Below are 24,707 nucleotides of genomic sequence, written 5' to 3'. Positions count from 1 at the left end.
CCCAGGCTGGCCTCGAACTCACAGAGATCCGCCTGGCTCTGCCTCCCAAGTGCTGGGATTAAAGGCGTGCGCCACCACCGCCCGGCTGTTTAACTAATTCTTAAAGTCAAGTTTTGCATTCTTGATAAGACTCCAAGGATTTGAGTCATTTTAAACAATCACGTTTCGGGTATAATTAGAACAATATGTCAATTGACATAACATTATTTAGTATACATAACCATTACTGGTAGACATGCAAGTCTTTTATCATGGAAGTAAAAACCCAAGTTGATTTTGCAAGATTCAGTGTGACTCACCAGGGATGATGGAGGACGTTCTATTCTTCTCTCGGTTGCACTGCTTCAGGGCTGTAGAGTAGTCACTCTGAAGAATATTTGACTGACTCAGAAGCTGAGCGAGGAAGGCAAGGACAAGTGCAGGTCATTTCGCGCACTTCACCCCGATACCCAGACACACACTGACACACCTCAACAAAAGAATGACGATGTAAACACTTGTTTCCTAGGGCATGAAGGAAGCCCCTTTTTAGTGAAGTCCAGAAGTATCTAGGCTGTATTTCAAGACCTTTGATCTTGGGAGAATGTTCCTGACGGCTTCCTTTGTGGCCCTGTGGCCTCCATTTTCTCTACTTACTCTCACTAGTGTTAAATAGTTATTTAATTTTTGGAATGAATCCTACAGACTACTTTATCAGGATGCTAAAAGCTATACTGTTGGTTTTCAGTCACTGAAACTTTAAATACTGTTTTATTGACACTGCCCTATAAATGTTTTATACACACACTATCTTGGTACCAAACATTTATGTGTTCCATAAAATAGATGGGTCAGTTTCCACCTAGATTTTTTTCCAATGTTTGGAAATTTTTGTTTCTAAAAATCTGGTAAAGTCTTTCCCCACTTACAGTATGTTTTTATTTAAGTTTAGAAAATATTTCTAAATATTAATCATGTTCCATCCCCCCTTTTCGTTTTTTAAAACAGAGGCTCAACTCTGGCTGATGTTGAATTTGTGACAATCCTTATGCCTCAGCATCTTGAGTGCTGAGATTCCAGGCATGAGCCATCCCAGGTGTGAGCCATCACACCCAGCATGTTCCTACTTAGTCTGTGAATACTTTCCCTCCCTGCATCAAGGACAGACCTGTCTGTGCTCCTAGTGTTTGCTCTCAGCTGTCAGCCTTGAAGGCTGTACATTCATTTCCAAGTACATCTGTTCTGCAAGCCACTGAAGTCTTCCTGTTCATAACCTGTGTTCTCATCCTACTTCTTTGTACTTACAAAGGATCCTTGCAGATTCCAATTTTCTCTCTTACCTTAGTTTTAAAAGAAGCTTATACATCTCTTTATTAAAACATAATCAAAATAAAAAATAAGCAACATAAAGACTGTCCTACCCTCTAAGCTTGTATTTCCTATTAACTATCTTCCTTATTTCTTTCAGAGCCAAGTTTTAAAAAGATATTATTTTTTATTCACGTATGTGTATATGTATGTGTATGTGTGTGGATATCTCTGTGTGCAGGCCAAATGTGTTCAGGAGCCCATAAAAGACCAGCAAATGATGTCATATTCCTTGGAGCTGGAGTTATAATCATTGAGAGCCACTTGATATGGGTGTTGAGACCTGAACTTAGGTACTCTAGAAGAGAAGCAATCAATCTTAACTCCTGAGACATCTCTATGAACTTCAGAAAGCCACTTTTTAAAAAGAGCTGTGTGACTATTCTCTATACTTCCTCAAATCCAGTCGGTTTATAAAGTTTATTTTTAAAGCTTGGTGTGTACAGACATGGGCATTCTAACTTCAGAACATTTTCATACGCATACGTCAATATACTCTGCTCTAATTGTCCTTCCTCCAACGCCCTCCCCTTCCTCTCGCCTGCTTTTCGCTGTGTCCTTTTATTTGGTTTGTGACTCTGTTATCTGGCTTCAGTGCACCACTTCTCTGCCACAGCTTTTGCAGTGGTCATCAGTGTCCCATGGCTAAGCCTCCTTGACTTTCCCAGAGGAATTCCTCCGTTATTAGCATTTACCATCTCTGTTGAGTTTTCTCCTCTTGAAACCGTACTTTCTTTGGATTCTTTCATCTCTCACTACCTTTTATTCTCTCATGCCCTCCATTTTCCCTTCTTAATTCCCATCATCCCTGCCTTTTTTTTTTTTAAAGTACTGGGGTTTGAGCCTAGGGCATGGTGCATGCTAGGCAAGAGCTCTAGCACTGAGCTATATCTCCATATCTTCTCCCAAACCTTCTTAGACACCTCATTTTTAGTGACCCGGGTCCAAGGCTTCAAATAATCATCTCCAAAGCTGGTCCAGTCTTTTCCTCCAGACTTCATCTCTCTTACCATTTAGATGTAGTATTGACTTGTCTACTACATGTTAACTGAAACATGCTCTTTGATGGTTTGACTGTGTTCCTCAAGGCTTCATGTGTTCAAATTTAATCTCTACTGTGAGGTATTGAGAGTGTGAAAACTGAGGTCAACTATGGTGTGTAGAGGTAGATTTGGGGAGGTGAGTAGGACTACATTAAGTCTTTAGGTAAGAGCTCCTGTGAATGAATCCTACTAGCTTTATAAGAGGCAGAGAGTTACACACACACACACACACACACACACACACACACACACACACATGTTGCCACATGATATTCTGAGGAACTTGAGACTTTGCCATTTAGCAAGAAGGCCCTCACCAGATGTGACTGCTTGCACCACGTATCCACAGACTCACAAATCCAAGTAAACTTTTTGTTTGTAGAGCCCTGTACCTCAGTCATTTCATTTAATGATGGAAGTCTTGCTAATATGCCTCTAGGACTTCAAAGTTATGTAGACATAGAAGTGATCTGACCATCTTGTCTTCCACCACATCCTGCAAACATGCACCTTCTCTCTTGAATTCTCAATCACAGGGAATGATATCACTTCCTCCCAGTTAACAGAATCTGAGCAGTTATATTTGCCTTTTCTCCTTTCCAAATGTAGCATCCTATAAATTAAATAAGTCTCTTCTGGATGCAAACACTTATTCCCTAAGTTGTATTCTCACCTGTGCACCTATAGAATCGTTTTCTTCCACAGTGGCCCTTCCCGCAGTTCTGTGTGTCTATTTTCTTATCTGTATCTCTCATTAGGATGCAGGCACCATGAGAGTGAGAGTTTAGTGTGCTCTTTTAATTTTTAAAAGACATACTTTAATTAATTATGTGCATGTCTGTGTGTGATTATGTGCTGAACTCAGGTAGAAAAGTTCAGAAGAGGATGGTGGAATCCCTAATGCTGGAGTCACAGGCAGTTTATGAGCTGCCCAGTGTGGGTGCTGTGAACAGAACATGGGCCCTCTGTTAGAGCAGTTCAAATCTCCTAACTGTTGAGCCATCTCTCCAGCTCTGCCTTTACTGTTTTTTTAAATGCATATTTATCTATCTATCTATCTATCTATCTATCTATCTATCTATTATTTATTTATTTATTTGTGTGTGTGTGTGTGTGTGTGTGTGTGTGTGTGTGTGTGTGTGTGTATATGTGTGTGTGTGTGTGTGTGTGTGTGTGTGTGTGTGTGTGTGTGTGTAGAGGCTGGAGGTTGACACCAGGTATCTTTTTCAGTTGTTTTCCAATTAATATTTTTCTCCCTGTAATCTCTAACTGAACTTGGCACTCACTGGTTCAGTTAGACAGATGAGACAGCAAGCCCCAGAGGTGTGCCGCTACCCACTTCCGTGGGCTGGGATTATAGGCACTGCATCACCAGCGTGAAGTTTTTTCCATGGGGCTGGGGATCCGAGTACATACTCTCAAGTTCATGCAGCAAGGACTTTACCATCTGAGCCATTGCCCCAGCCCGTGAATTTATAGTTCAGTACTAAACACTGAAGGCTGGCATCTAGTAGGCATCTGGTAAATATTTATGGAATAGACATGCAATTTGTTTCAAGGAAAATTTTTGTTGTATGAACTTGAATGAATACTCTTTTTAATAGGACAGTATACCTTTATGCCTGTGTTTTCATGCTTATATTGTGACCAGGAAGAAGAAAGTCAAATCCTTCTTTTGAGTTGACTATTTAAGTTGTTGTATTTCTATTTCAATCCTTGATTATTCATCTTAAGCCATATCAATTCTCTTATGTGACCATGTAGTGGGTTAATCATATTTAAATGAGATTATATTGACAACAGGTGATATGACTTTAAAATTAGGATAGTGAGATGGCCTTTTATCTCTGCAAAAGGTATGCTTGCAAGCTAATTTTCATGCTTTACGTTTCTTTATTATTTTTAGAACCCAGATTGCATACTTTCTCCAAAGCATCCCTTTGTGACCCACACAGGCCTGCTGAGCAAGACATGGCATCTTTCTGAAAAGAAGTTCTAAGATCAGCAGTCACCCCAATCCTTCTTTTGCATTCCAGAAACACAAAAGGGCAGTTCCAAGAAGGTAGAGGTGGGGGGGGGGGGCTGATGATTAGCACACTATGTTGTAGGCTAGGCAAAGAGCAAGGAGAAAAGATCTCAAGCTAATGCTTCTTTCCCTGGGTTATTTCAGTTCTCCCCAGATAGTCTTTCCTTAGAAATTATCCCTGTTTCTCCTGAAACCCTGAGAAGTTTGAAGATAACATGGGGGTTATGTGCAGAGAAACTGCAGCCCGCATTCCCAGTCTGAGCCTGAACCTTCTCTGGTACAAGATGCAGGTCTGCTAACACCCACTTTCTGAAATCTTTGTAAGTTATTTCTGAAAGTCTCATAGCTAGTGTTTTGGAAATATGGGAACAAACAAAGCATGCCTCCCTCCCTCCCTGGTTTTCTGACTTGAGACAGGTGAGTGGGATAAACTGGGGTTGAGGAAGCTATTGTAGGTAGGTGGCCTACTCTAGTCTGAGGGTTTCGAGCGAGGCACGGGCTGTTTCAAAGAGTAGCAGGAACAGCCCGAGCCTCTGCACTTGTGCTGAAGTGGTCTAGTTTTTTCAAAGCCAAAAGAGCACTTATCCAGTTGGTGTTCTAAGTCCTGTCTGTTCATTCTGTGATGCTGTGTCCTTCTTCCCTGGGTCACATCTGCATTTATCAAAGTTAGTCCAGGGTTTCTGACAGCTTTTCCTCTTGCTGCTCAGAATTAAGTGTCTCTTTAAAATCTATCTCGTGGCACTGTAACCTATTGTAAAGAACAAGGGTGATTCAAACAAAAGCCATTATTCTAGCAACACTCGCGATTCCTCCGCATGGCCTTGTCTAGTCAAATGAGGAATTACAGTGGCGTTCAGTTCTGTAGTGACACCCAAGAGGCATTTAAGCAAGCAAACTCACCTGGAATTGTTTCTCTAATTTCATCTTGCCTGTTGGTCCAGGTATGAGGAGTGTATTAACGTAGGAATGAATGTGGCTTTCCGGCACTTCTGTTTCTTTACTGAGTATGGCCTCCACTAGTGTGTCATGAATGAAGACATACTGCTCCTGAGAAAACAATGGTGAGAGGAACATGGCTTTATATTTTCTGTAGGTATCTAGGTATAAAAGTAGAAACTTCCTTTGACAGAAAGCTAGAGTTCAACAAAAGGATTATGAGAGGTCCTGCCAGAGATTGCTAATGAGGCCTGGCAGGCAAGCAGACCGGGAAGGAGGTGGCCCAGACAGAAAGCCCCTCTTCTTAGTCCTCTTCTGTCGGTCTCATGTTGACCTTGGTGGAGAGGAGGACAGAAGACTTGCAAGGGTAAAGCATAGTCCTCTGCCTTCCCACAGTCTTGAACCTCACCGTTTCCCATGAGGAGCACTCCCCTGACTCCAGAGCTTCTGGCGGACTTGCTCTTGCTGTGGGATGTATGGCAAATGTGTTGCTAATTAATCAATAAAACACTGATTGGCCGTTGGCTAGGCAGGAAGTATAGGCGGGGCAAGAAGGAGAATAAAGCTGGGAAGTGGAAGGCTGAGTCAGAGAGACACTGCCAGCCGCCACGATGAGAAACAGCTTGTGAAGATGCCGGTAAGCCACGAGCCATGTGGCAAGGTATAGATTAAAGGAAATGGATTAATTTAAGCTATAAGAACAGTTAGCAAGAAGCCTGCCACGGCCATACAGTTTGAAAGCAACATAAGTCTCTGTGTTTACTTGGTCGGGTCTGAGAGGCTGTGGGACTGGCAGGTGAAAGAGATTTGCCCTGACTGTGGGCCAGGCAGGAAAACTTAAGCTACATGCTCTAGTGCTTACTCTCCTGGAAGCCTGTCACACAGGAGCAGAGTGGGTTTTCTGGCTAGGTATGCTGTCATTTTTCAATACAAACTTAGATAGTCCTGGGAAGAGGAACTCTCAGTCAAGGAATGGCAGCCCTCAGACCAGCCTGTGGGTGTGTCTGTGGGGGGCATTTTCTTGATTGTTAATAGATGTGGGAGGTGCCACCCCACCCCACTGTGGGTGATGCCATCCCAGGGCCGGTAGGTCTTGGCTGTATAAGAAAGGTAACTGTGGAAACCAGGGGAATCGAGAGTCTTTCAGAGTCTCTGCTTCAGTTCCTGTCCTGTCTTCCCTGGATGGGGGACTGTAACCTGTAAACCAAAATGAACCCTTTCCTCCCTAAGCTGGTTTTGGTCAGTGTTTTGTCACTGTGATAGAGAACAACCTGGAACAATCAGGTTCAAGCTTGTCTGGTTTGTAGTCAGAGTCTCTTATATTTCACTAGTAAGACTTTTCTCTGGTCCTATCTGACAAACACATCTCAAGGATGGAATTTGGTTTTGGTTTGTCTTTTTGTCTCAGACTAGCCACATATTTCTGAATATTCTTAAGCTAGTATCACAGCTTTCAATCTACTATCATTTTTATTTGAAAACAGGAAAGAATAACACACAGATCTGTAAACTCTGCCCCGTCTTATGATCATGTGTTTTTAACACAAGAAACTGAATCCATTCATTGCTTGTGTTGAGCAGCTTGAGGTGTTTGCTAGCATGGGTGGATGTTGATGTTCTATGGATTCTGAAACGTTACCACATCTGGTGTCATCTGAAAGTCCTCAATTTGTCACAAAACAGGCAGAATTTAGCTGGCCTATCCACGACTTATTTGTAAGTTGGTGTTCTAGGTTGAATTGTATTTCCCTGAAAGATAAATTGAAGCTCAACACAGGAATACCTCTGAATATAGTCCTACTTATGTAAATAAGGGCACTACAGATATAATTAGCTTCTTCCAGGTCAGCTGCCATAGAGTGGTGACTGGCATTCATATTAGAAGAGGGAATTTAGACACAGAGGGAAGATAGCCACGAGAAGACAGAAGGAGAGATTAGAATAAGGCTCCCATGATCAAGGAACGATACATGCAGCCACCAGAATCCAAAACAAGGCAAGAAAGCATACACCTCTCCAAGCTTCTGAAGGACCCAAGCCCTGCCAACACTTTGCTGATTTTTTTTTTTTCTGGCTTCAGACTGTAGCAAATACATTTCTGCTGTTTTTACTCTTCCTATAAAGTAGTCCCTCCTTATTGTCATCCTCAGAGACCAACACACCTAGATTTCAGTGACACCTCCATACTTTAGATTAATAAAGGTATATTTAAAACAATCATACCTCCGTTTGCACCAAGTAATTTCTTTGTGAACGAATGTGTTTTAAGAAGCCAAATATGTTGACGGTTCCTTCGTGTTGAATCTGCTGCAGCATGCTGTCAAGCACAATGTACGTCCCTGTTCTCCCCACGCCAGCACTGGTCAGAGGGAGAGAAAGGAACACGCTCATGTCAAGTACCAAAGGGGTGTGAAAGCAGATTGCTATTAGCTGTCATGCTGAGAAAAATCCGCTTCATCCCCCAAGGCAATAAGCCATATGTAAACTTAGTGATGCAAAATTATAAACAGAACCAGGTGGTGTGGGCGAGTGCCTTTAATCCCAGCACTTGGGAGGCAGAAGCAGGTGGATCTCTGTGAGTTCGAGGTTATCCAGGTCTACAGAGTGAGTTCCCCAGAGCAGCCAGGGCTACACAGAGAAACCCTGTCTCAAAAAAACAAAAAACAAACAAACAAACGAAAAACAATAAATAAATAGATGTAAATAAAGATAAATAAATAAAGATAAATAAATAAATACAATTTTAAACTGTATAGCAGTTTGGGGTATTGCTTTAAAACAAATACGTTTACTTTTCAGTTTGCTTCTGCTGGAGGTCAAACCGCACGGCAGCCTGGCTGTTTCTGTGGGATGTTTTAAAAATGGTTCCAACAGCTATTGTTGACTGCCTGTTACACAATGAAATACGATGCATCGGGGTACAATGAGTAATAGACATTTAGTTAGAGAGACGAGGAAGCACGAGCTTCAGCAAACTCTGAAAGGCAAAGATCCCCGGGTCTGTGCTGCCAGGTAGACATGTTTGCAAAGGTTTTGACACTAATGAGAAAAAGAATTCGATGGGGCTTTCAGCTGAAAATTTCATTTCAGCGAGACTGCAAGGAATAAAGCACAGCTCCTGTCATTTCTAAAGGGCCATTATCGCCCACCTTCTTCAAAGCCTCTGTCTGAGGCACAGAGCTCAGGCAGGGCTTCTTTTCAAAAGTCCCTACAAGTGCTACGGTGAGAATTAGCGCCTGTTCTGCCCTATAGTCGGGTCCTTGTCCCTTTGCTGAGAGACAATCCCTGACCTTGAGAAGCTGGTTTTCTTGCATTCTCTGGTTTCCCCCAGTTTATTGTCAAGCTACCAGATTAAAAACCCTCAGGATCAACCTCTCCAACTTTATCTGAGAATAAGACCAAGTAGGTGATTAGAATGTGTCGGATGAGCTGTGTATCAAAGGCAAGCAGTCACTTCTGTGAAAATACTGACCCTACGCAAATACTTGGTGGAAAAACGAAAGCGATTTTGGCAGTTATGAAGCTGGCCACACTTGGTCAGTATTAGCTGCGATTATTTTAACTGCAAAACTTAGAGTGGCTTATCCAGTACAAACTGGTCTCCCCACCCCCACCCCCGCCCAATGGTGTTATTTCCATTTATAGTCCTCTTCTTGAAAATCCTTGTTCCTGGGCAACAGTGAATTGCTAATAGAGTCAACGTGACTTTCAAGAAGCTGGGGAAACAAGAAAGGGATTTGGGGGGCCAAGGTATTTAAAAAACAGTGCCAGGTTTATTTTGCTAAATTTCTTCTAGTCTGAGTGCCTTGCTTTCTCCGATATAAACCTGGCACGATAACTCTACAACAGATTAAGTCAGGACAGGGATGATATTTCAAGCATTTTCATCCTATGGTGTTGTGTGTTGCTAATGGATGTTTAAGAACAAAACAGTGCTGTCCCTGTCTCACACAGTGAATAAGCTGAAATCCAATTCAGACAGACCTGTACCTGCTGCTCTGACATTTTCAGCCTTCCACTTGTTCTTACTGGTCAATGCTATGAGGATGGAAAAATAATTTCACTTCCCCTGTTGCATGAAATGGTTTCTAGTCTGGCCAACGTTGGTCCTCGAGTCCCCTTGTGTCAGTGCAAGCAGTTCTGGGAGCTTAGCAGCACATCTCTGAGACTCACCTGCAGTGGACGACAACTGGTCCCACTGCATGGCGCTTGGCCTGGGCAGCCTTTCTCACGAAGGTCAGCACCGGCAGTGAGTACTCTGGAACACCCATGTCAGGCCACTGAGTGTAGTGATACTGTGTGACTAGGCGCCCACTGGATCTTCCTTTCTGAGAGCCCTGGAAGAGTTCAGACAGCTGATAGCAGCAAATAAGAATTATGTGTATTTATGGTGTACAGCATATATATATATCTTGAAGCATGGATACATTGTGAGGTGGCAAGATTAAGCTAATTAGCATACATATTACCTCATATACTTAGTTTTGGTGGGAATATATATATATATGTATATATATATATGTTGAATGCATCAAACTGATGATACATACATCAATTATTTTACTTTAGAATTTATTTTAATGGACAGATATGAGTTATGAATATTTATGATTTACAGCATAAACATCTTTTTAACTTTTGATACATGTGGATCACTGAAGCCAATTAACATATGCATTATTTCACAAACTTTTTGATGAGAACACTTAAATCTACCCTAAGAATATTTTCAGTCTGTAATACGTCATTGAAAATTATAATCACAGCAGACCTCTTGACTGCTCTCTTCTTGCACTCTTCGGTCAACACCACTCTAGTTCTCTATACTCATCCTGGCAGCTAACATACACTCATACACACATACATTTATGTTATTTGTGACAGCCAACTTCACATGCCCACTTAGCTAGGCTATAGTAGGCAGTTTTCATCAATGTGAAAGATTGTGAAAGTTTCTGATTTTTATAGATGTGGCTAAAATTTAAATTCATAGATTGGGTAAAGCAGCTCATCTGCCATGATGTGAGTGAGATTGACCCAATAAATTGAAGATTTAAAAGCAAAGTCAGGTTTCCTGAAGAAGAGATGCTGCTCAAGCCTGTAACACGAAAACCCAACTGGAATATCAGCCTGAAGTCTTGATGATTTGGGCTCTAACCTGGACAACTTTTATCTAAATTTCCAGGCTCTCATTCTATCCCACAGATTTCATACTTGGACATTTCCAAAATCACACAAGTCAATCCAAAACCAAAAAAATCATCTAACTAAACATATTAATCCATTCATGCTCACCCATTCACCAACCCATTGTTAACCATCTATCTATTTATCCCTATCATCTATCTGTCTGTCTGTCTGTCTGTCCGTCTGCCCATCCATCCATCTATCTATCTATCTATCTATCTATCTATCTATCTATCTATCTATCTATCTATCTAACTATTCATTGTTCCTATTTGTCCTGTTACTTGTGAAAAATCTCAAGTAACATATTGTTTCTCTGGGTATTTCTTGCTTCACTTATTTTAGTTTCTACCCATTTTAGGTAGGTGGTGGCATTATATCAGAGCTATACTGTGGAAGTTTCTACATAAAACAGGAATTATTTTTCACCTACCAGTGCTGTGGGATGGTCTGTATGTCAAATGTGTTGCTGATTGGTCAATAAAACACTGATTGGCCGTTGGCTAGGCAGGAAGTATAGGCGGGACAAGGAGGAGAATAAAGCTGGGAAGTGGAAGGCTGAGTCGGAGAGACACTGCCAGCCGCCACGATGACAAACAGCATGTGAAGATGCCGGTAAGCCACAAGCTACGTGGCAAGGTATAGATTTATGGAAATGGATTAATTTAAGCTGTAAGAACAGTTAGCAAGAAGCCTGCCACGGCCATACAGTTTGTAACCAATATAAGTCTCTGTGTTTACTTGGACGGGTCTGAGCGGCTGTGGGACTGGTGGGTGAGAGAGATTTGTCCTGACTGTGGGCCAGGCAGGAAAACTTTAGCTACATACCAATCTACTGCAATCAGTGGCACCATGACTGTTTGGTTCTAAAGGAACAGCTGATGCTTAGTTATGTGGAAGAAATCATTGGGATTAAGATGTCACTGTGTTAAGAGCGTTTTGTACCTTTAATTATCCAGATTTAACTCTAATTTGGTTTTATCACTATGGTAGCTAATCTAGGTTGTCAATTTGACACAACTGGGAAGAAAGAACTCCAAATGAGGAATTTCCTTCACGGGACTGTCCTGTGGGCATGTCTGTAGGGGCATTTTCTTGATTGCTAATTGATGTAGGAGGGCTAAACTACTGTAGGCAGTGCCACTCATGGGCAGGTGGGCCTAGGCTGTACAAGAAAGCAGGCTGAGCCAGCAAGTGGGAGTAAGCCCGTAAGCAGTATTCCTCTATGGTTTCTGCTCCAGTTCCTGCTTTCACTTGCATTGACAAGAAGCATACTAAACCCTTTCTTTTCCAAGTTGATTTTGGTCAGTGTTTTATCACAGCAACAAGAGTCCAGCAAGGACAATCACACATTTATTTAAACAAAGGTTGAATACACCAAACAACTGATGATACATACATCAATTATTTTACTTTAGAATTTAATGGACGGATGGGAGTTATGAATATTTATAATGTACAGCATAAACATCTTTTAACTTCGGATACATGTGGATCACTAAATGAAACCAATTAAAATACGCATTATTTCACAAACTTTTTGGTGAGAACACTTAAATCTACCCTAAGAATATTTTCAGTCTGTAATACGTCATTGAAAATTATAATTGCAGCAGATCTCTTGACTGTTCTCTTCCTGCACCCCTTGGTCAACACCACTCTAGTCCTCTATACTCATCCTGGCAGCTACCATTCTACTCTCTACCTCTGTAAGTCTAACTTTCCTTGAGTCCACATATAAAAAAGATCATGCCACATTTGCCTTTCTGTTTCTGCCTTATGTCACTTAACATACTGTCTCCAAGGTTCAAATAAATTGTCCAAAATGACAGTTACCATTATTTATTAGGGCTGAATAATATGTCATTGTGAATATATGCTCCAAATTTTCTTTATCAGTTCATCTGTTGGTGGTATATACCCATGATTTATAACTTACTAGACAGTTTTTATGTCAACTTTATACAAGCTAGAGTCGCTATGGAAGAAGGAACATCGATTGAGAAAATGCCTCCACCACACTGGTCTATGAGCAAGACCTGTGGTGCATTTTCCTTTCTGATGATTGATGTGGGAGGACCCAGCTCACTGTGGGCAGTACCACCCCTGGGCTGGTGGTCCTAAGTGCTACAAAAAAACAGGCTGAGGAAAGCCATGAGAGGGAAGATAATATGCAGCTTTTCTCTATGGCCTCTGCATCAGGCTCCTGCCTTGAGTTCCTGCTCTGTCTTCCTTCAGTGATGGACTGTTGCCTGGAGTCAAAAGCTGAAATAAAACCTTTCTTCACCAAGTTGACTTTGGTCGTGGTGTTTTATCACCTATAGAAATCCTAAAACACTTACCTTTTTTATCTTTGTGTTTCTTAGGGTGAAATTCCTCACAGTATAATAAGCAAGCACCTGAACATTCTTTTGGTTGACCAGGAAACTTCCATATTCTTCACTACCATCAGTAGGCCAGTACTGGTCACATTTTCTCTATAAAAGAAAAACATAAATATGTAATTTTCCAGTTTCAAATATCCAATGTGCATATCACTCTTGAAATAAGTAAAGATTTGGGACAGTGACATGAACAGACTCTTTATTATTATTATTATTGTGTATTCTTTTAAATGGACTCTTTATTACAAATATTGTATATTCTTTTATGTGTATGGGTGTTTTTCATGTACAGCTATGCACCACTTGTGTGAATTGTGCCCACAAAGGCCAGAAAATGGCACTGGGTGCCCTGAACTGCAGTTACAGATGGTTGTGAGCTTCCATATGGGTTCTGGGACTCAAACCTGGGTCCTCTGGAAGAGCAGCACATTCATTTCTCCAGAACCATTAATGAACTCTTATACTTTTTAACTATTGTCTCTTTTTTCCTAAGTGTTGACAAATCCATTATAGATGATCCAGAGATAGAATCACAAATCTGAAAGAAATCTCAGGTGATCTAGTCCCATGTTCTCCATTTCAGACAAGGGAAGTAAATCAGGGAGCACTGAATTACTATAGGCTCAGCCCTCAAATCTAGGTTCAACAAATTGAAACCTATGTTGCTCTTCATTGGTTTTCATGAGTTCAACTTACTTTTCCTTACATCATTAAGAATGCATTGAAGAAGTAGGTAACTTTATTCCTAATGATAAAACATTTTTATTGATAATGTCAACAGTTTTCTTTGAGTTGTCATAATACTAGAATGAATACTATGGGGCTGGGGAGCTGGTTCAGCAGTTAAGAGCAATTGTTGCTCTTCCAGAGGACCTGGGTTCAATTCCTAGCAACCACATAGCAATTCAAAATTGTAATACCAGTATCTGGGGATCCAATGTCTTCTTCTGGCCTCCATAGGCACCAGGCATGTGTGCACAGATGTACACACAGGCAAAACACCCATACATATAAGATAAAAATAATTAGGAAGAATATCAATTATCTTTCATAACTTTTGCTGCTTTCTAATAATGACTGTATCAGAAATTAGAAGCAGCTGGGAATGATTTTATAGCCCTGGAGGTAGAGGTAGAGGGGATTAGGAAATCAAGATCAACTTCATAGAGAGTTTGCAATTAGCCTGGGTTACACAAAACCCTGTCTTAGAAAACAAAACAAAATAAAATTATCTAACTAAAAGCACCCCTCACTGATAGGGGGATGTCTCACAGATGACTACGTACTCTTCCTTTCTCCACAAGGTTTGTTATCATAACGATGACTTCCACATTATGCTCCCATATCATTCTCCAGAAGTCTTCTGCTGTGGACTTCAGTGGACCCTGGGCAGCAATGTAAGCCTTTGGTCTGTTGTACCCCTGAAGAAACAAATCACAAGTATGTCTTGTTACCTGAATTACACACTTGTTTCAAACTGGGGAATCTAAGGTCCACACCCCTTTTCAACATTAGAAAACTACACAAAGAACTTGCAGAGCTGGAGAACAATGGTAGCACTAGGACCGTTAGTAATTTCCCTTCGGCTTTAATTTTTGTAAAACTTAACGAGTTCTCTTGAGAAAACCATAGACTTGCATCTCTGCACCGGAGGCATTTGGTCCAAAACTATTTACTATGCTTAAAGTCTAGTCCTTAATTGTGTTATTTTGAAATGTTTTTCATGCAATAAGGCTCAGTTGTCTATAGTTAAGAAAGTGCTAGAATTATGACCTCTTTCTTCTCCTTGGGGACATTAAGCCTGGCTAATCATTGCCAGATGTCTCTTAAGAAGCAAGCAGTGTTGAACTGATGCTTTGCAAACACAGCTCTAATCTATCATCTGGACAAAATGGAAGCATCAGTCCTGACTTGGTGATGAGCAAACTGAAGCTCAGAGGAGTTAAATGACTTCCCAGTCTCACTGCTAGTCAGTGGCAGAGCTGGAATTCCAAGCAGTTAAATGACTTCCCAGTCTCATTGCTAGTCAGTGGCGGAGCTGGAATTCCAAGCAGTTAAATGACTTCCCAGTCTCATTGCTAGTCAGTGGCAGAGCTGGAATTCCAAGCAGTTAAATGACTTCCCAGTCTCATTGCTAGTCAGTGGCAGAGTTAGAATTCCAAGCAGTTATACCTCCCAAGCTCACGTCCTTTTAATGCATAAATGGCTTCCCCTGGAAGCAGGAAGTGGATGCTTATAATGAATACACTCTACAGGTAGAAACTTACTTCTCTGAACTCAGTGTTGAAAGTAGCATTAACATGAAGACTGCTAGACTGTGAAACTAGAACCAGGGAAATAACAGAGTTCTGCTGACATTCAGTTGACCACATTGGGGAAGTTAAGTAAGTTCTGGCATTATCTACCATTCCGAAGAATGCAACAAAGCTGATGCCATGAGTTTGCTTAAAATCATTGAGGCTGAATATTGTCTCCCAATATCATTTGCCTGTTGTTTAGTACTATCATGGGGAATTTTCAGTTTAGATTTATTGATCATCTGTGATACATATAACATTGTTCCAGGAACTATGAGAAAATTCACACTAAGTACTAGACCTATATACCTTAACACTTATGGAGTTATCAGTCTATCTTAATATCTATATATTCTGTCTGGAATGTATGTTTTAGCCTGAATTTCCTCCCTCTTACAAAATAACGTAAGGAGAACAGTCCTGTAGCCACAGGCTCTCCTACAATTATTCAGTTTGTTTGCATTTTCATTACATCAGAAAACATTATTACACATATTACACAATGGTATATGTATACCATTGTGGCATAAAAAAATTCAGGGCTTTATGAAATTTTCATACAATTTTAAGTCAAATATGCTTACGTCAACATAATTGGCATTGATGTAGTCTGTCACTTTTCCATCTTTTTCAGCAAGTTGTGTAAGCTTAACCCTGCTATGATCATCTGGAACAACAACAAAATAGAATATATTTCACTAAAGAACAGACTTCTCTTCATAAGAAAGATCTTCTATATTTGCACCATAATTTTATTGTAAAATTAAACTCAACAGAAAATATACTTTAGTAAGTATGGGCCATACTGATTGGATGAATGTAACAAAGACAAACAGACAAGCATCTCAGACTTACGAGTTTCTCATGCAGTGAGGCTAGAATACCCAGAAAGTGATGTCCACGTGCTAAGAGGGAGGTACCAGTGCCAAGACAAATGTGAGGTAGAAACTATATTGATGTAAGGAAGTGGTTCTCAACCTGTGGGTCACGCTCCCATAGGGTTGCATATCAGATATTTACATTATGATTCATAACAGTAGCAAAATTACAGTTATGGAGTAGCAACAGAGTAATTTTATGGTTGGGGATCACCACAACATGAAGAACTGTATTGAAGGGTCGCAGTATTAGCAAGTTTGAGCACCACCGGCATAAGGCAATAACCAAAGTTTTCAAAGAGGCTGGAATCTGAAGCTGGCGTCTTAGATGAATTTTAAACAATGGTCTAGGGACTAGGAACAGGGGCATGCTACGTGGGAGAAGAGTGAAGGAAGCTTCACAGAGCTGAGGAAGAGTGGCAGCAGACACTGAACAGGAAGCTGGAAGAGGAAGAGGCAGCAGTGAGGGAAGCAGAGGGACCCCTGGGAGTTTCTGGGAAGGGTTTGAAACAAAGACAAGGAAGTAAATGCTGATCAAAATGGTAGCAATTCCATGAAGACACTTGACACCAATCTCTGACAGTAGCAGGGCTACATGAGTACAAACACATGCAAATAGATTTGTGGCTCCTGAAAGATGAGTCTGGATGCCAGACTGACCTGTTTCGATACTCTGTTCCTAACACATTTTTCTAAATTGTTTTTTTCTTCATTTCCAAACTAGAGCTGTTAGTACCTGTTTTTCCAGGTTGTTAAAGCAGGAAAAAAAAAATACTGTTTACAATGCTAAGGAAATAGCAGGTGTTCAACAAATGTCAATCTCTGCTCCTTCTTAATGTAACCAGGATAACTGTCTCAGGGGAAGAAACAAATCTGTAGTAGAAGCCTCTGCTAAAAAGCAAATACTTGCATGAGTCCCTTAGAAAGGAAGACAACATCTATGCCAACTACCGAAGAGAACATGATAATTAAAGGGAGGGACATGCAGACCTGTAGGCTAGACTTGAACCAGAATGTAAGGGACCTTGTGGTTAGGATGCATGTGGTTAGGAAGCCATCCAACCCTCACAGGAGAAAGGACAGAGGTTTTTACACTTTTTCCCCCTTAGAGGGAGAAAAGGAACATGAAGCCAGATTTCAAGATATGGAGAAGATACTCTGCAGGCTACCAAAAGAGAAACATACACCAACCCAGTCATAAAGCCTTCCATCTACAATGCTGCCCTGCCTTTCAAAATATGCTACGGCAATGGTGGCACAAAGCTTGTGGGAGCAACCAATCAATGTCTGAATTGACCTAACGCCCACTCTATGAGATGGCACCCATACCAGACACTGCTTAGATGATTAAAAACCAGAGACTAGATAGCCCAGAGACCTACAGTAAAATCAAGTTCTACTGGTCTTTAAAAAAAAAAAAAAAGAATGAGTGATAAAATGACTCCTAGTGATATTCTACTATGTTCACAGATCAGGGCCCTATTCAGTCATCATGAAAGAAACTTCTTCCTGCAGCAGATGGGGACAAATACAGAGATCAAGCCCTCACAGGGCCAGACATCACAGACACAGGAAAAGAGACATCTCCATCAAATCCTTCCCTTTAGTGCTCAAGGAATCCCATGGAAGAAGAGGTAGGAAGAGCATAAGAGCCAGAGGGGATGGAGGACACCAGGGGAACACATCCCTCTGAATCAATCAAACAAGGCTCCGATGAACTCACAGGGACTGAAGCGGCAAGCACTGGGCTTGCACAGATTTGAATCAGGTCCTCTGGGCACATATTATGGCTTTCAGTCTAGTGTTTTTATGGGACTCCTGAGTATGAACGGTGGGTTTCTGACTCTTGTGCCTTCTTTTGGTCTCTTTTCCTTCTATTGGTTTGCCTTGTGCAATTTCTTTCTTTTTTTCTATTATTAATCTTTATTAATATTTATCTATTCATTTTACATCAACCACAGATCCCCCTCCTCCCTCTTCCTGCCTCTCAGCCTTCCCCCACAACCCACCCCCTATTCCTACCTCCTCCAACTCAAGGTCTCCCAGAGGGAGTCAGCAGGACCTGGTACATTCAGCTGAGACAGATCCAAGTCCCTCCCCCTGCACCAAGGCCGCAGCAAGGTGTCACACCTTAGGCACTGGGCCCCAAAAAGCCTGCTCATGCACCAGGGACCCATCCCGATCCCCCATGGGACTAGATTAGGCCTTGTGCAATTTCAATGTCATGGTTTTTGCTTTACCTTATTCTGTTTTATTTTGTTATGTTTTGTTCTTACCTATTAGAAGCCTTTTTTTTTAACATTTATTTATTTATTATGTATACAGCATGTATGACTGCAGGCCAGAAGAGGGCACCAGATCTCATCACAGATGGTTGTGAGCCACCATGTGGTTGCTGGGAATTGAACTCAGGACCTCTGGAAGAGCAAGCAGTCAGTGCTCTTATCCTCTGAGCCATCTCTCCAGGCCAGCCTGTTATTTTCTGATGAGAGACAGAGAGTGGATCTGAATGGGAGTGAAGATGGGGGAACAAGTGCTATAACAAGAGTGAAGAAAGAAAGAGATAGCAGGAAGACAAACAAAACCGCGCATTTTGTCAGTAAAGGCAGGAGAAGGTTGGTCGAAGATGGAACTGTGGTGTGTGACTCGCTCCTGGGCAGTGTTTGATACGTGCATCGTTTCTCCCTGGGAAGAGAGAGAGAGGTTTGGGGATCGAGAGGGAGTCGCCGCCCCCGGGCTGCCAACTCGAAGTCGCTAGGACTTCTCTCAAACTTGTGTGCTGAGGAGACTCGATGTTGGTCTCAGCGCCTAGGCTGAAATCAGCAGATTGGCTCATGAAAACTTATGTATTGAGACAAAGGAAAGGATCTAGCAGGAAGCAACATCTCTTATCCTGGGCTTGGCAGCAAGGAAGAGGATGAGGAGTGGAGATCCTGCAATCTGAAAAGCAGACTGAAAGGTGACAAAGAAGCTGAAGATGGGAGGTGGAGAGAGGTATAACACTCCAGCCCCTCAATCTAGAAATGTTAGTAAGAACCAACAAGAACACAACAGACAGAAGACCAAGGATCATAATTCCCAGATGAAGATCGTCCATAAGAAAAAAGAAAGAGGACTCGGGTACGCTCCGTCGGCAGCTGCATGGCAGGCCATGCAGAATGGGGGAAAGAACAGGAGCCTTTCTAACAACCCGAATTGGAACGCTAGCTTATCAAGACCGAGCTTGCTTTTTAAGTCTCAAGTTAACCAGAACTATGCTGGAGCCAAATTTAGTGAACCACCATCACCAAGTATTCTTCCCAAGCCACCAAGCCACTGGGTTCCTGTTTTGTTGAACCCTTCAGATAAGGAAATAATGACATTTCAACTTAAAACCCTACTTAAAGTACAGGTTTAAAATCCTAAATTCTGTGATGTTCATATGTAGCCATCAGTTGATTTGACTTTAGGGAATTTTTATAAAAGTGCCAGTTTACAAGTATAAGCAGACATTTGACTTATGTCCTGTGTGCACTATATTATAATAGTGTAGGGATAATTTAACTAATTCTACTTGGTAGTTTTGCTAACTAAATTCAAGCTTAGATTTCGGGAACAGTAATCAGCTTTATTGTCTAGCAGGAAAACAGGGGGGAAAATCAGATAATAAGCATTTAGCTAAGATATACAAAGACTCCAAACAAGGTGCATAGTTCAGTTAAATGTTCTAGGGACACCCAGACCATAACATCATGGGCATCTTATAAAACAGCTGCATCTTAAGTTGTACAGTGTAAATGTACAAAGGGCAATTGGAGCTTATTAGAATGAGGCCAAGTAGATAGCCTAAAATTTCTTAAATCCAGTGGATAGGCATTTATACACCAAATCTTTTCCAAAAACAAATACTGGATAGCTTTCAAATAACGTTTTTATTCTCTAGCATCTTCCACAGCTCCTGAGGTGATCTGGCCTCGCGCCTACAAAGCTTGCTTGAAGCAGGGAGTTAGTTGTGTGTGTGAAAATTAAATACACAGGGAAGAAAAGAGCCATGTAAATACATGGAATGAGCTTGTAGCATATGTAAAGTTTTCCTGGCCTTTATTCTACAAAAAGAGACTATTTTTAGTGTGAATTTGCTGAATATAAGACCATGAACTGTTTTTTATACTATGGCCTAATTTTAAAGGTCTCCAGTTTTTAAAGATTGCCCTTGTGCTTAAGAGCCAGTGCATCGATGTAATTGATGTGATTGTGACCCATACAAAGTAAATTTATTGTATTGAGTTTGAATAATGAAAGGCTTTAAGCTGCAATTGCATTTCCTGTTTTTAAAAAGAGATGTAAGATGCAGCATAAGATTCTCTCCCTGACCTTTTTAAACCCAAAGACTCATTTTGGCTTTATCAAATCCTGCAAGTAGCTGATGATTAAGTGTGACCCAGGATTATTTATGCAAAGTAATCTTTAGCACGTTTAACCCCAAGAGCAAGTTACTTTTCAGTGCTTATAAGCAAAGTAGCCAATTTGTATTTCCTCAATTAAGTTCAGACCAGATACCGCCCAAATCAAATATTGAGTATCCTAAAGGACAAGTTCATAAAATTATGATCTGATTTTGAAGCATGAAATTCAGAAATAAAACTTTTTTCCTCCCCCCCACCCCCCACCCCAAAAAAGAAAGAAAGACATAAAACCGCGTTAAGGATGGAAGAGCCAATGCTGTTCAAGGATGAGGGGAAATGCAGCTAAGAAAACATCAGAGGGAGGAATGAAAAGAGTATCTTTAGCAGATCCCTTGCCAAACCCAGGAAGAATTCCAAGAAAGGGTGAAAGCAAGTGCAGGTAGGAGCAGAAAGAGGAAGTCAAGAGAAGCTCAGCAGGTTCATAACTTCATTAAGAGCAAGTGGATCCTAAGAAGTCAGACTGTAGACTACAAACAATGGCTGAAACCTCAGTTAGAGAAATACAGTCTATGGGGCTTGAGGAAAGGACCGGATTAAAACTGGAGCTCCTTGTGTATGAAGGAAACCCATGCCACGGATGGCAGCATGTGCTGAGGTGACCTTAGTGTAATGCTAGTATTAGCAGGCAGAAAATTCTCTCCCTGATCACACAGGCCTTGTAACACCCCCACTGAGGTCCATCGGCAAATGATGTGAGGACATCAGTCAAAACAGGACAGCACTGATGACGTTGCAGTTAGCTGAGTAAAGAATGTACTTACAAGCTACAATATTGACGTATCTGTTCTTGTGCTTGTTGTCTGGATGATTGGAGCTGTCTGCTGTAATACCTAAGTCAACAGTACAGCTCTGCACTTCCTGGAAAAAAGTGGCATGCATAACATTTTAACATGAATTTTTTCAAAACAAGTGCCTTTAAATATATGGGAGACAAAACAAATAAAATAGTCTAGCAAGAAAAATGTATACATATATACATATACATGTACATATTTATATGTTACAACTACTTCTTGGCTAAAAGAAAATGCAGTGAAATAATGCCTTACCTGGTAAAACTCTTTCAGTGTCTAATGAGGAAATGAATGCCAAAAAAGTAAAGAAATCAAATTCCACAGCACACGACAAATGAGAAAAGAAAGTGTTCATATTAGGTTTACAATGGAAAACTATGATCATGCAATAAATACATTTGTCACATACTAAACACAACAGAATGTTTCAAACAGTTGCATGCAAATCAAAACGCCTAATAATTTGGAATCTAATTATGCAAATGGAAAAAACAACATGTTTAAATGGGGATGTGGGTGTAATATGATGAGTATTGAAAATGTAAATAACAACAATATATCCCATAGCCCATTTTGTCATAATAATTGGATTTGCTAATGTACAAATATAGTTTGAATTGACCTCAATAGCACTATTTGAAACTCTGAATTAGTGATACATTTTTTGAGTTATTTTATGGAATAAATAGCTTCCTATTAGGTGGTTTATAACAGATTTAGGCTTGTCAAAACATTAAATAATCCCAGAAGAGTTTAAATCACAGACACTGTCATTTTGAAACAAAATTTTGAAAAGCTTTGTATAGATTTAACTAGTAGAAAAGTTAAAAAAAAAACTTCAATGGGCACAGATAAAGTTTGGCTATCTTTCTATTAAAATGGATTAAAGATTTTTCCAGAAGTATTTCCTATCTAAACACATCAGTGTAGAATTTATAAATATATAGAATTGAGATAATAAAATGAATGTCTTCTAATTGTTGAGAAAATATAACCCAAATATGAATCTAACCCCCACTATAAAAGTACCTAAAGGCCATTCAGACATTCTGAATGACTAAAAATGACCTAATATAAGAACCACTTAAAAGGTATAGCATTATTGGTTATTAAGCTAATTATTAAGTTAGTTAAAAGTTTTCTTAAATCAGACCGAGTGAAAAGCAATGGGATTAAGAGAAAAATTTGAGTACAAGTATGGTTATTATATTAAATTATTATGGACGATTGAATAATTTCAGGATGGCTTGACAGGTGTGAATCAACAACTCCCCTTTAGACAAATGCTGTCACCAACTTTAACTATAAATCATTTATTTTTTGCTTAGGATTTGCTTTTGCACATGTGGAAAGTCAGAACCATCTTTTGCCAATTTTTTCCTGATGAGTTAAATCTCTATATGATGGTAGCCTGATGGTTTCTGCCAGTGGAGGAGCAGGTGACTTAAACATCACATTTAACATGGAAGCAATACTGTACTCCCAGTAACCTTGAGCTTATAGTGAGAAAGCAAATTTGACGCTTTAAACATGAGACTCTTTATCCTATACCACATTTCACTTACATTCTTTTGAAAGCTTTCTAATCTGTCGTCTTTCCCTTCCCTAACTATGTCTTGACTGGCAGGACTCCTGGGAAGTCTTGTTGGGTGTAAGAAGTTGTTGGGTATGCAGAGAGTAGATCAAAGGACAGCCAATCCTGTTATCAGGGCCAGAGCTCCATACCTTTAAAAAGTTCTAAGGAGTGTTGGGGAGGTGGTGAGTGAGTAAGAGATATAAAGGCAATATAGAGTGTGGTGCTTCCTAACTGGGGTGACAGGGTGCCTGGGAGTGGGGGCTGACAACTGTTTACTTGATGCTAAGGTTATTGGAAAGGATATGAGATTTCATACCACAAACTTGGGTTTGAATCCCAGCTTTGCTATTTATCAGTTGTTGATGTCTACAAAGTTTGATTGAATCAATTGTATGAGCCCATATAATAAAACACAACTCCTAGAGTGGAATGAAGGTTGACTACGTAGCCCCTGGTTAGAAAACTGTAACCCTCAGAAATGGCAACTCCTAGGATGTGTGGTCCTTCTTGTTTAACCCGGGACTCATGAATGACTCCTTATTTTGAGAAGTATGCTTAAAAGATAGGTCAATGGGCCTGATACACTTGCAGTAAATTTCTCCACCTCTTCTAAAAGTACTTAACAGTGCCATTAGAAATGTTTTCATTGATTACAAAGTTCGAATGATTTTAGAAATATGTTTTCTTGGAAAGTGGATGTGATTTTACTTTGCAACGTTTCTGAGTTTGTGTTGATGTAGATGTCATACTTACAGTTAAGGATTTGTATTCAGTTTTGCTAAGAATCATCAAGTTTAGTAGTTTAGCATGATTTATGTAATTTTGAAAATGAAAATGAATCATTGTTACTAATTTAGGTATTAAGAAAAGGATGTTAGCAACCTGTACTTAGTGGGAAAGGATTCACATTTATGTTTGTTTCCTCTACTAGCCACGCTTGCTTTTAAAACAGAAAGCCGATTTTCTAAGGTATTTAGTAACTAAAACACACCTCCTAAGCACATATGCAATTATGGAACCAATATCATATTTTTCTAGAAATGCATTTTCAATGTCTTTACATCATGAAATAGCTTCCTGCTTAATCTTTGAAATTTACTACATATGATATTATTAAAACAGACACATTGAAATCATACCTCAAATTCCTCAGTGAACCCATTACTTGCATGTAAGTCTGCAACATGTTTTGGAAAGTGCTTTATTGGAATTGCTCCAATATCATCTGAGTAAATAAAAAGAAAAAAAACAAACACATTAGAAAGAATAACAGTAGAAATTACTGTTTCTTCCATTTATAAGGTATCATCTAAAATAATTTCAAAATTCAACCATGATAATCCTAACTAAATTGCAAGCTACAATGACCAACTTTACATATACTTATTATAGAATTAGATTTGATTAAAAATTTCTTTTTCTTATATACTCTAAATGGAAACTAATTTCTTTTCAATGTTAGTTTACAAATAACACTAAAAACCATACTTCTTACCAATGTATTCGTCTTATTTTAGACAATTTTGTTTAATATGAGTAAAGATTGCATGTAAATTCTGACAAAAAAGATGCAGAAATAACATATTATTTTACTTATTTATTTTTATTTATGGTTTCAGTATATGAAAGCTGGCCTTAAGCTTGTTATATTGTGCTGGCTGGATTTAAAATTGTCATTGTCCTGCCTCAGTCTCCCAAGAGTGGGATTTGAGGTATTGTGCCACAACCCCCAGCTATATTTTCAATATATTATAGTACAATTACAGTTGTATAAAGTTACATAGTTCAATATCT

At 40.0% G+C, this 24,707-nt stretch overlaps 2 protein-coding genes across 2 annotated transcripts in view; one reads left to right on the top strand and one right to left on the bottom strand.

The window, feature by feature from the left end:
• The window catches only part of Ptprz1 (protein tyrosine phosphatase receptor type Z1), a 99,847-nt gene that overhangs the window by 10,127 nt on the left and 65,013 nt on the right, over positions 1-24,707 (bottom strand). The window contains exons 14-23 of the mRNA XM_059256463.1: positions 24,053-24,138; positions 21,593-21,613; positions 21,305-21,401; positions 15,805-15,887; positions 14,210-14,344; positions 12,882-13,016; positions 9,526-9,689; positions 7,576-7,711; positions 5,317-5,463; positions 300-393 (exon numbers count right to left, since the gene is read on the bottom strand). Coding sequence (XP_059112446.1) covers positions 300-393; positions 5,317-5,463; positions 7,576-7,711; positions 9,526-9,689; positions 12,882-13,016; positions 14,210-14,344; positions 15,805-15,887; positions 21,305-21,401; positions 21,593-21,613; positions 24,053-24,138 — 1,098 coding nt within the window. The remainder of the gene's footprint in view (positions 1-299; positions 394-5,316; positions 5,464-7,575; positions 7,712-9,525; positions 9,690-12,881; positions 13,017-14,209; positions 14,345-15,804; positions 15,888-21,304; positions 21,402-21,592; positions 21,614-24,052; positions 24,139-24,707) is intronic.
• On the top strand, positions 18,888-19,495 carry LOC131906703 (proline-rich nuclear receptor coactivator 2-like). Its single transcript, XM_059257423.1, has one exon. The coding sequence runs from the start codon at positions 19,076-19,078 to the stop codon at positions 19,493-19,495; it is 420 nt and encodes a 139-aa protein (XP_059113406.1). The 5' UTR covers positions 18,888-19,075.

Source organism: Peromyscus eremicus, chromosome 3, assembly GCF_949786415.1.
Source record: "Peromyscus eremicus chromosome 3, PerEre_H2_v1, whole genome shotgun sequence".
In the NCBI taxonomy this organism is placed as follows: domain Eukaryota; kingdom Metazoa; phylum Chordata; class Mammalia; order Rodentia; family Cricetidae; genus Peromyscus; species Peromyscus eremicus.
The sequence above is the reverse complement of the archived record's forward strand: the minus strand, read 5'-3'. Positions and strand labels throughout refer to the sequence as shown.